The sequence below is a fragment of the Anomaloglossus baeobatrachus genome, chromosome 9 (genome assembly GCF_048569485.1).
Source record: "Anomaloglossus baeobatrachus isolate aAnoBae1 chromosome 9, aAnoBae1.hap1, whole genome shotgun sequence".
Lineage (NCBI taxonomy): Eukaryota > Metazoa > Chordata > Amphibia > Anura > Aromobatidae > Anomaloglossus > Anomaloglossus baeobatrachus.
Window position 1 is genome coordinate 150,620,625 of NC_134361.1, and position 12,891 is coordinate 150,633,515.

The window sequence follows — 12,891 nt, forward strand, 5'->3', positions numbered from 1 at the left end:
TGAAGGGAGTAGTGATAAGCAAGCACTACCATCTTCTGGAAAAATGCTTGAGTTCCATTATACTCGGTACACAAGTTGAGCCCATCCGAGTGTCCGACTGCTTGTTACGAGTACCGCCCCGTGACGAAGGTACTCGAAACGGCCGTCGGGCCGCTTCCTGCTGGCTACTGCACGTGTCTCCTAACTTATCTATCAGGTATGGCGTTCACCACTTAGGTGCTTTTTTACATAACATCTACTAATGGGATTCAGTGATTACTATCACCGGGATATGCTAAGCAGTCAACCGCGGCTCTATTGTGCGCTATTTAGCTAGTTATTGGGTATGGTAATTATTACTGGTTTACTTCTGCCGTATGTGTGACTGCTGACGTATTTAGCTGGTTGTTTGATATGCTAATTATTTCTGTCTGAATCCCTTAGGGTACCTTCACACTTAGCGATGCAGCAGCGATCCGACCAGCGATCTGACCTGGTCAGGATCGCTGCTGCATCGCTACATGGTCGCTGGTGAGCTGTCAAACAGGCAGATCTCACCAGCGACCAGTGAACAGCCCCCAGCCAGCAGCGACGTGCAAGCGACGCTGCGCTTGCACAGAGCCGCCGTCTGGAAGCTGCGGAGACTGGTAACTAAGGTAAACATCGGGTATGGTTACCCGATGTTTACATTAGTTACCAGTGTGAGCAGGGAGCAGGGAGCCGCGCACACTGAGCGCTGGCTCCTTGCTCTCCTAGCTACAGTACACATTGGGTTAATTAACCCGATGTGTAATGCAGCTACATGTGCAGAGAGCAGGGAGCCGCGCACACTGCTTAGCGCTGGCTCCTTGCTCTCCTAGCTGCTGTACACATCGGGTTAATTAACCCGATGTGTACAGCAGCTACATGTGCAGAGAGCCGGAGCCGGCACTGGCAGCGTGAGAGCTGCAGAGGCTGGTAACTAAGGTAAATATCGGGTAACCACCTTGGTTACCCGATGTTTATCTTGGATACAGCTTACCTCAGCTGTCAGACGCCGGCTCCTGCTCCCTGCTCGCTTCATTTGTCGCTCTCTTGCTGTCACACACAGCGATCTGTGTGTCACAGCAGGAGAGCGGCTTTGAAGAAAACGAACCAGGGCTGTGTGTAACGAGCAGCGATCTCGCAGCAGGGGCCAGATCGCTGCTCATTGTCACACACAGCGAGATCGCTAATGAGGTCACTGCTGCGTCACAAAAAGCGTGACTCAGCAGCGATCTCGGCAGCGAGCTCGCTGTGTGTGAAGCACCCCTTAGTATATATCTTTTCATGGCTCACAAATTAGGTATAGTTGGGGATTATCCACTAATACCACTTAGTCATTGTGGTTGGGATTCACACTGGCTGGCTTTTCCCTTTTTCTGATTGGTATACCGAGTGGGTTAGCCGACCATTACTTATTTAAATTATATTAATTGTGTGATATATATACCCCATATTGGTGGCCATGGGATTTTTCCTATGTTAGTATGACTCAAAGCAATTAGTTATATATTATAGGAGGATCACATGTGAGGTTCTGAGACTGCTATGTAGCTGTGGCTGTAATTGCTGCATTGATTGTGATACCCCTTTATATAGTGGTGATTCTATTCAGCGAGTTGAGCTTGATATTTATATTGGGGATTATTTATCGATGCAGCTCAGCTGCAGTGACATATTGAATTCCTAGCAGACTTCTATAGATTAGTCTTGGGAGATGGCATTGTTATATTAGCAGCTGCAGGAACCTCCTATGTATCCATATACATCTTCCCCCTCTTTTGCCACTATCAAAACACTGGATGTGAGCTTAAAAGCATTTTTTGTGACTGTGACACCATTGGGCCAATACATTGTAGATGTAATTCTGCTTTGGCCCTTTTTCTGTATACTGATTTATGTATCTTATCTAGTGTTGGGTCCCACGTGCAGCGCTCAGTTGGATATATTTATATTTACGATTCACCGCTATTTCTTCCATACCATGTATATCCATTCACTGTTCCATTTAAATCTACCTTTGATATATAAAATATTATTGAATAAATTATTTACTTGATGATATTGGACGTTGTTCGCCTCTTCTTTTTCTCTTTACTGAGTACCGAACATGGTAGTGTTCACTCATCACTAGATGAGAGCGAAATAGTGCACAAATTAATGACGTCTAATGTTTTTACATGAAAATTTTACCAATGTTTAGAAGTATAATCCGAAAAGAAATAGAACAAGAGAAGCAGTGACAACTCACAGCCAAAATATCAGATATAGATATTTATATACACAGACATGGTCTCCAGCACAAGGACACAGGCAGCATAGTTGCTTATAAGCCCAGGTCTGAGTGTGTTATAACTGGTCAGCACATGCAGGAGGTCACAGTATCAGCTATGACACCTCTAATTTAACATTTAACCAAGAGCCACCATGACCATCCAGCTCCAAAGCTGATCATTAATAAATACGCTCCCCCTTCCCTACACCCCTAATAGGGCATTCCCTACATACATGGCTAAGCAATGAAAGGTTGTCTGATGATGGCCATCTTTAACCAGAACTGGCAACATAATAAGTGCTCCCATACTTTATAATGACACCTCTGTATGATACTGATAATGTATATATTCCCGAGGTGTGAAACAGTCATAACACAATGGTGTAGGTCAATAACTCAGAAGTGTCAGTGTCTTGGGGCTCCCGGAAAACAGACAGGTCTTCTCCAGTAGACTCCATGTGCTCTTCAATGCCAATATACAATCTTCTCTTCGCTTGTAATAGTCAATATCTGAATACGAGCTGGATTCGGCCGGAGAGGATGTTATCTGTTATAACCACTTACATATCTCACAATACACATTTTGCTGTGCAGCAGATATACGCCTATACTTTATCTGATGTCTGTACTTGAGTGTTAAATATACAGCACGCTTGTGGTGATAATCAGGGAGGGCAGGGAGTGCACACTTGCTTCATCACTCCAAGACTTGGGGCACAAGTTACAGACTGTATTAAAAGATCTGCCAGTCGTGTAAAAGTAAAAGGGAAGAAAAAAAGTTTTCCACTTTAAATAGCACTCCAGGGCATTTATGAACATTCACTCAAGACAGAAGTAGTCTGATAGCGGGTCTTCTGAAGATGAGAGAATAATGCTCAGATAGAAAAGGGTCTATCAGTAAAGCTTGTATGTTTCAGAGCTAACAATTAAGAGGATAAAGGTCATATTGGACATCTCCCCAACTCCGGGCAAGGGAGAGGATGGAAATAAACATGAGTAAGATTCAAAGAAAATGACAGTGATATAAACAGGTAAAAACACAGGATAGCTTCATGAAGGACAGCATGGGGTCATGAAGAGGGGACAATTGGAGACCTAGTGTAAAAATAAATGTAATTTAGCAGGCAATGGTGCGCGAGGGGCAAGGAGATGGATGTGCCTAGAATTCTCACTGGCGTACTTTGCCTGGCACGTAATTTCTATCAATTGTTTCATCCTGCAAGAACATATGCAGACAACGCTCATTCTGAGCAAGGGGATGTCCAGCGATCCTGTAAAAGAAGAAAGAATTGCTTATTTCACGTAAGGATGTGCCATGTTACAGAAAATTAAAGAAAACCATCAGTACATTCATGGTGCCCTCTCTGAAGGAAGCAATAGTGACAAATAGGCTCATTTCATTGTGTGACCACTGTATTTTTGGCCATTTTTGGCTGTGGCACAATGACACAATGTATGTATTCATTTGATGCAGCCTCCCACGCAGGAGTGATATCCTGCTATTATGGATTTCAAGACCCCCAAAACGACATTCACACATTGTGTCTGTCACTACTTCACGCTGTCATCAGGGAGGCAACAGAATCCCCGTTATTCTCAGAATATTTTTTAAGGATTACAATAAAGTATCAGATTACGACACGATTGTTGCATAGGTGCTGTAGACACAAACCAGAAGACATTTGTAAACTCCACTCTAGCATTTTCACTTTTTTAATTTCAGCACTAAAGTGATACCAGTAATGTAATTTTCCTGAGTTTAGTAATATACTCACCACTCGCCGTCTTCAGCTATTCCCAGCGCTGCCATCTGATGACTGACTTCTGACTGATCTGAAGTCAGCGGTAAAAGGCACAAGCTCTTAATGCAAGTCTATGCGGGTCTCGTTCTGCTGTCATAGACTTACATTGAGAAGTGACCTCCAACTCACCCAGCACACAGTGCAGTGATCCAGCAGGTCACACATAATGCTGGAGCTCGACTGGAGCAGCAGCAATAAAAAAAAATGAAGACCACAGCTGGTAAGTATGAAACCAAGTGCAGTGAGCACCACTTCAGCAGTAAAATGGGAAAAAAAACCCAAAAACGTTGGAAAGGTCCTTTAATCAATATTAATTGCCATTTGTCCTAGAAGGGGCCAGGTGTGAAGGTCCACTAGCTGCGAGATGCAGTAACACTTTATACCAGTTTAGGGCACCTGCGGATCTGTCTATTGGAGTACGTTCACATGTACCCCCAGATGTGTTGTGCTTTTTGGTGCAGATTCATTCTATGCAATGCAGAAGATTTTGTAAGATTTTGTTAAGATCCCTTCCAGTGTGCAGCTATGGTAATATATTGCAGATTTTATGCTGCAAATCCAGTGGAAATCTTAGAGACGATCTGTCATTTTTGAGAAAAACTTATACAGTGACAGTAGATGAACTTGTGAGACTTTTTTATAATACATACAGTATAATGCGTCTGCAAGGGTAAAATTGTTTGAAAAGAGGTGATTTTTACATACTTTGATAGCTTAACTGAGTAAAAATATAAAAACATCCCATCACATACAAGTTTTTCACAAACACTTACTCCCATAGGGTTTTTCTTGAACCATACTTTGACCACTTTGCGTGACCTTTGGTGGATAATTTTGGTGTCATTAGATTAATTTCTAACCAATGAATCCATTAAAGATTCTGAAGAAATTTTCACGCTACTCCCAATGAGCCGCAGCTCTCTTCACAGCCCAAATTAAATGATTTAGTCAGGGACTTGGACCTTCCTAAACATTTTACAAAACCTTAAGGCTATGTGCGCACTGGAAAATGGAATTTTCTCAAGAAAATTCCGCAGGCACTGAAAGATTACCGCACCCGCGGTAAAAAAACGCGGCAAACCGCACCCGAAAACCACATGCGTATTGCCGCGTGCGGGTTGGTACATGTGCTTTATTGCATTCAATGCAATAAAGCACATTGAAAGAAAAAAAATAATAATTTCCTTCAGAGATAGATAGAAGAATAGATAGATAAATAAATAGACAGATAGAAGAATAGATAGAGGGATAGATAGATAGATAGATAGATAGAGGACAGATCACTGCATTTCTCACGGGCGGCAGTGAGTTCACATTACCGGCCGTGGGAAATGCCCTGTGGTTACCTCTGCTGTCTCACTGCGAGGCTGCATTCATTCAGCGCTGTGTGTCAGTCGTGGCTGGATGTAAGCAGCGCAGGACCTGTGGATTACGTCGGAGCTTTGTTTCGGGAGGGGTTAATAAAAGGGTGAACGAGGCTTGTTTGTGTTTTATTTAAAATAAAAAGGATTTTTCGGTGTCTGTGTTTATTCACTTTACATACGGGTTGATCATGTCAGCTGTCACATAGACGCTGCCATGATCAAGCCTGGAGTTAATGGCGGTGATCCGCCGCCATTAACTCCTTGTATTACCCTGACTGCCACTGCATCACGGCAGCAGGAAGAGCCGGGGACACTCCGGTACTGCCGCATAATGCATGCGACAGTCCCGGGGCAGCTGCAGCTGATATTCTCGGCTGCGGGAGGTGGGAGGGAGGCGGGGGACATTAACCCTGCCCCTCTCCCTCCCCAGCCTGAGAATACCGGGCCACCGCTGTGTGCTTACCTCGGCTGGACGGTAAAAATACGGCGGAGCCCACGTGTTTTTTTTCTATATTTCCGTTTGATTTCTATGTGTGTTCTATGTGTCTGTGTTCTATGTCTGTGATGTCTGTGTGTGTCTGTGATCTGTGTGTGTTTACTCTGCTCCGCTTCCTCTTCCTGTCATAATGACATCACTTCCCTGCAAAGCCGCAGGCAAGCGATGTACATTACCGCAGGTAAACCGCGAAATACCACAGGGAATAACGCAGGAAAACGCAGTGAACCGCACAGAATTTGCTGCCTGCGTTATTCCCTGCGGGATTTCACGATTACATGGCAGTCAATGGAGTGAAATCCCGCAGCGACGTGCGGAAAAGAATTGACATGCAATTGTTTTTGCATTCCTGCAGCAAAACATGCAGCTGTCAAAATCCGCCTAGTGCGCACAAGATTTTTTTTTCCCCATAGGTTTTGCTGGTGATTCACTGCAGAGATGTTATGAACATTTTCTGCTGCGAAACATGCATCAAATCCGCGGCAAAATCTGGTAAGTGCGCACAGGGCCTTAGACTCTATACTAAAAGGAAAAGAACCTGGTAGCTCCTGGTATCTGTTTTTCATGGTACAGAAGCAGAGAATAGAAATTCCTACCATATTTTTCTCAAGACGGTGCTCTATTGGATTGATGTTCCTGGGATGATGGAAAAATTTCACAAATGTGAGCGAGTGGAGACTCTATTTAGGGCGGCACGGTGGCTTAGTGGTTAGCACTGCAGCCTTGCAGCACTGGGGTCCTGGGTTCAAATCCTACCAAGGACACCATCTGCAAGGAGTTTGTATGTTCTCCCCGTGTTTGCGTGGGTTTCCTCAGAGTACTCCGGTTTCCTCCCACACTCTAAAGACATACAGATAGGGACTCTAGATTGTGAGCCCCAATGGGGACAGTGTTACCAATGTATGTAAAGCGCTGTGGAATTAATAGCGCTATATAAATGAATAAAATTATTATTATTATTATTATTATTATTCACCCAAAAAAGTCTGAAAGCTGCTCCTGCACAATGACAGCAAGTATGCTTCAGTGCCTATAGGCCATTCTGTGCACTCGAAGGAAAGCTGTGAGAATTTAGACTTAATATTAAAGAAACTCAACCACAAAGATCAAGGATGGCTAATCTGTCGTGATCTGAAAGTTCTCTCTTTGGGCAGCGAGGAGGATACATGAAGCACCCATGCTTTTTGTGTGAATGAGATAGCTGGGATAGGACTCACAACTGGAGCCAATAAAGTTGGCCAACAAGAACATCTTTGCAACCTGGACTCAAGTACATGGTTTCGGAAAGTTTAGTTGATGCCTCTAAAGTTCTCCTGCCACCACTCCACATTGAGCTTGGACGTATGAAGCAGTTTGTGAAAGCTCTACTGAAAGAGACTTAAGTACCGTATTTTTCATTTTATTAAGACGCACCGGATTATAAGACGTATCCCAAATGTAGAGAAAAAAAAAAAAATACGGGGTCAGTTTTAAAATCTGGTAGTGTCTTACTGGGGGGCAGCAGCTGTGATGAAGAGGGATTCACAGGAGGCAGCGGCGGTGCTGGAGTACAGCGATGCTGCGGCGGTGCATAGGGAGGCCCAGATGTTCACTGGGGGCTGCAGTGCTGTCCTGGGTCAGACGGCGTTGCTCTGTGCTGATGCTCGCTGCTGGTGGTGAGTCACTGGCCATTCTGAAGATGTCAGCGGTGCGGGATTCAAAATAATGGCGGTCGGAGTTGGCCCGTGCGCTTCATCTGCACACGGGCCGACTCTAGGCGCCATTATTTGAAGCAGACATCTTCAGAATGGCTCGTACCTTACTGCCCGTCATATGAGATCCGCTGCCCAAACCTAACTGCCCGCTGCACAATAGAGCCGCTGCCCGCTGCACAGACCTCACAAATTTTTCGGAGGAAAAGTGCGTCTTATAACCTGAAAAATACGGTATATATGTACCAAATTTAAAAGACTGTCCGAACTAAAAAGTGAATGACGGCATTTTTGTGGGTCCGGATATTCGGAAATTCATGAAGGAGGACATGGTCAAAACAAAAATTAAAGTTGTTGAGAAAAAGGGCTTGGGATTCTTTTAAAGAAGTCATGAAGAAATTCCTAAGTAACAACAAAAATGCAAAATTTAAGTCCATCATGGAGAACATGCTGAATCGTTTCAAAACCTTGGGTTGTCTGATGAATGTGAGGTTGCATTTTTACATTCCCATTTGCACTAATTTGTTAAAAACCTTGGTGCTATTAGTGAAGAACAAGGAGAAAAATTTCATCAGGATAGTAAGGTAGATGGAACATGAGCATGATGGGGGACGACTGCTGGATGCTTCAGAGAAGATACGCAGCTTTCTATAAGAGTAAAGGGATCAAGAGAAGCTTTGAAGAAAAAAGGAGAAAGTGCAAGAATTCATTTCCAATAAAGTTGCAGAATGAATGTTCTATGAATTTATACAGAATATTTTAGACCTATTTGGCTACAATAGAAGGATTTTTTGTGTACTCACCGTAAAATCTCTTTCTCTGAGTCTTCATTGGGGGACACAGGACCATGGTGTATGCTGCTGTGACTAGGAGGCTGACACTAAGTAGACATAAAAAAAGTTAGCTCCTCCCTAGCAGTGTACACCCTGAGCCGGAGGCGGATCTATGCCAGTTTAGTGTACAAGCAGTAGTAGGAGAAACCTGAACAACCATAACTAATCAAGGTAATAACAAGAAACACACAGTATCTTATCTAAACCTATACTGTATATAAATATATATAAAGACATAAATAAGCCGGGTACAGAAGAAAGTGTTCCCATAAAGAACCAGTAACATCCAGCAAACTAAGAGCAACCCAATATCCAAACAGGGAGGGTGCTGTGTCCCCCAATGAAGACTCAGAAAGAGATTTTACGGTGAGTACACAAAAATCCTTCTTTCTCTATCGCTTTCATTTGGGAACACAGGACCATGGGACGTCCAAAAGCAGTCCCTGGGTGGGAACAGGAGCAATCATACAGATTCAAAACATATCCAAAACTCTGTAAGAATGCTCAGTGCAAAAGTATACCGGCTTATCATAGGTGTGCGACAGCCGCTTGCTGTATCCTGGAAACCCTGGAAAAGGTATGAAAAGCTTGACCACGCGGCGGCTCTGTAGACTTGCTCGGCTAACGCCTGCGTCTGATTGTCCTAGACGCCACAATTGCACAGGTGGAAAGGCTTTTACACCCCTCGGAGAAAACCTGACTAATCCTGCAGGCCTCTGATATGGTCGGCCTGATCCAACTTGCAATGGTAGCCTTGGATGCCGGCATGCCCCTCCTGGGCCCAGTAGGCAGGACGAATAGGTCGTCTGAGTAGCAGAAGGGCGCGGATCTCGAAACGTAACTCCTCTGAGCTCGCACTAGATCCGGTGTAAGCCGTGACTTCTCCAAGGATCGAATGGAGGCTGGACCGAAGGATGGAAGCACGATCACCACATTCAGATACTACTTTCGTTAGGAAAAAACCTGAGACGGGTGCCGAACAACCTCGTCTTGGTGGAAACAAGAAAAAAAGAGACCCGCATGAGAGGGCTGACCGTTCAGACCTTCCACTGATTGAAGTGACTGCCATCAACAAAACCACCTTCCCGGATAGGCGTGAGATTGAGGATCGAACGGGGCTAATTGAAGAGACCCTAGAGCCAGCTGGAGGTCTCATGGTTCTAGCGGGAAATGATCTAGCGGTGCCAGATGGACGACTCCTTGGATGAACGTCCTGACTTGCGGCAGAGATGCAAGATTTCTCTGGAAAAGAAAGATCGAGCCGACACCTGCCCTTTGAAGGTTGCTAGCGAGAGACCCGCCTGTAAGCCTGACTGTAGGAAGGCCAGTAACGCTGGGAGTGACAGATCCAGTGGAGATGAGCTGACGTTGACCTCACACTCTTGAAAGAAGGCCTTTCCGGTGCGGTAGTAGATGTTTGAAGACGGAGGCTTCTGAGTTCTGACCATAGTCTGTATCACCTGTGGGATAAAGCCTGCCTGGGCTAGTAGCCATGGTTCCACAGCCATGCGGTGAAATCGAGAACCTAAACATTGATGGAAAAGAGGACTTTACGACAGGAAGTTCAGACGATCTGGAAGCTACCATGGGGTGTCTGATAAGCTGCGTGAGCTCTGCGAACAACGCTTGCCTGGGTCAATCCATGGCAATGAGAGTCACTGGGATGCCCAACCCCACCCCCCCCCCCCCCCTGAGTTTGAGGACTCTTGGGATCAGTGGAAGCGGAAGAAGGATGAAGGGAAACCTGAAAACTGATTCCCCGGAGGTATGCAAGCGTCGACTCCTGGCGCTTGCCGGTCGTGGTAAAGGGAGATGAACTGTGTGACTTGATTGTTGAATCGAGAAGCCATCAGGTCCACATTCGGAATACCTCATCTTAGGCAGATCCATTCGAAAGCCTCTCTGTTGAGGGATCATTCGCCTGCCGCCAGACCTTGCTGATATAGTCTGCTGTCCAATTCTCCACGGCGGGAAAAATGATTGCGGACAAATTCTGGAGAGGTGAGGTTATGCCCACTGTAAGATCTTATTCACCTATGTCATCGCCATGACGCTCCTTGTTCCGCCCGGGTGATGTCCGACTGGATCCTGGATGGCGATTCTTGTATGAAGGGCTGAAAAATCTGTAGGGCTCGGAGAAAAACTCTGATCCCTAAAAAAAATTGATAGGCAGACGGCTCTCCTGGGAGGACCACCGACCGTGAGCCGTGTGGTCGGAACACCGCTCCCCAGTCAGCGTGGTGACTGCCTGCCAGTGTACTGGTATGAAGAACATTCCTCTGGACCGATGAGGGCCGCTGGTCCACCATAGAAGCGAGCGGCGGGTTCCCGGAGACAATTGGATCCTGCGATTCAAGGTGAATAGAGAATTGTCCCATCTGTTCGGCCAAGTCAGCTGAAGGAGACGAAGGTGGAAACGGCAAACGGAACCGCCTCTATTGCCGCCACCATCCGACTGAGGACTCTCCAGCTTGGAGTGACGGAGGATCTGGAGGTCTCTTTGGAGGGACACGCGTCCTTGGATGGTATCGAACTGCATGCCTAGACAGGTAATCCTGCTGGCCGGGGTCAGAGAGGGCTTCTTCTGATTGATGAGCTAGCCGAGTCGGGACAGGATATCGATGGTGACCTGAACACTTAGGAGACAGTCGTCAAAAAGAAGAACCCCTGATCGACAAGGCGTCCAGGTACGGAATCACCAAAAATGATCGTCTGCTACTGCGAAACGCAGGAAACATCTGTGCTGTTGGCAAATTAGGTGTGACCCGTATGTCCGACGATAGACTTGCTGAAAAACTCTATTATGTACCCTGCGTCCAGCATCTCTCCGACCCAGGCGTCCGTGATCCAAGTCCGCCAGACGTGATTGAGATGATACAGGCGCCCCCACCTCCACCTAATCTGCGTCCGCGCGCGACGACAAAAGTCATCTAGCGGGGTAGCGCTGTGATCCGGACGTCGTCTTTGATGGCTGGCGTGGCTGAGAAACGCCCGAAAAGGTATGTACTGAGGGACAGAATCTTCCTGTTCCTCTGCGGGGACCTGGTTTTCTTGTGTGTGTGGAACCGAAGCTCCTGTGATTTCGTCGATAATCTGATCCAGCCAGTCCCCAAACAGACGACCTCCTGTAAATCAAACGACCTACCATTGTTGAATATCTTGACCGGTTGTCGTCTGTGCTTGTATAGAATTTCAGCAAAGTCTGGATGGTTACCGAATTGCTTGTGTGCCAGTTTAACCTGTTTGAAGGAGACATGCAAGCACTGGGTAGCCACGGAGCCCGTCTGGGGCTTTTGTGTATGACTTACCGCTTTGACCGGACTATCCACCCTACTTCTGACATCAGCCCTCTGATCTGGAATCAGCATCGAGGCTGCATCCGACTCTTCTCCTGAAAAAAGATCGTCCGGTCTCGGAGACGAGGAGCACTCGGGGCCAGGAGGTGATAAAGATCTCCGGGAGGGGTTGAGAGGAGGCCCAGCAGGTCCCCTTCTGCGCTCCAGTAGTAGGGTCTGGATCAGACCGACTGTTGTCCAGAGCCAGCTGGACCGGGGGAGCATGGCCCGGGCGTAGGGAGCGACTGCAACGCCTGCGCGATGGTCATAGATGCCCTTGGCAGAGAGTCCACAGACTGGGATAGGGGGTCTACCACTCGAGGTAAGGGAGCGCAGCGGAGCTCGGGTGCTGGCGGTGACAGGATGGTTTGGGGTGTAAGCCGAGCGGGGGGCGTAGCCTGGCTTGGGAGAAATTGACCTAGCAGGCTGTGCATGCATAAAAGGCTATAAAGGGGTCCCGGTTTGGATGGGGAGGCTAGGGTTAAGGTCAGCAGAGGTCTCAGAAACTGCGGGGACAGCATTGCTGGAGAAAAAAACGCAGCCCTTTATTTTTTTCTTTTTTCACAGTAGGGGGCTGGCCGGCTTGGGACTGGGCAGGAAATGCAGGGGTACACCTTGGGAAAAAGCACGTGCGCGCAAACGGGGAGGCGGAGGACTGAAGGCCTGAGGCAGGCCGAAACAGGGGACTAGAGTAGTGGGCGGCCCGCCGGGAGCGCAGCGCTGAGCGCAGAGATGTCTTGCCTGCGTTTTGCCGGCGTCGCTGTGATCCTCGGCCCCATCCTGCCTTCCGGAGAGGTGCCTGGGGAGAACTGCCGAGCGCTCCTGCGCTGTGGTGACCACGATCCCCTGCCCGGGCCCAGGGAAGAAGTGAACGCTGGGGAGGCCTGGAGTTCCTGAGCGCTCCTGCGCTGCAGCTGTGATCCTCTCCCTGGATCCTGTATCGTAGGGGACGCTGGGAGGAATGGGGGGCGTGCTGCAGGACTGAGTTGGCTGTCTCTGGGCAGAAGAAGAGGGGGGGTGGCCGGAAAAGCGCGCGCGCGCAAACAGGGGGGCTGAGCACTCCAGCCTGAGGTAGGCCTGAAGCCGGGAGCTAAA

General features: G+C 47.2%; 1 protein-coding gene across 1 annotated transcript in view; it reads right to left on the bottom strand.

Annotated features, from left to right (window-relative positions):
- Nucleotides 1–2,261: 2,261 nt before the first annotated feature.
- The window catches only part of SNX12 (sorting nexin 12), a 47,689-nt gene continuing 37,059 nt past the window's right edge, over nt 2,262–12,891 (bottom strand). Inside the window, exon 4 of the mRNA XM_075324012.1 lies at nt 2,262–3,546. Coding sequence (XP_075180127.1) covers nt 3,444–3,546 — 103 coding nt within the window. The 3' untranslated portion in view covers nt 2,262–3,443. The remainder of the gene's footprint in view (nt 3,547–12,891) is intronic.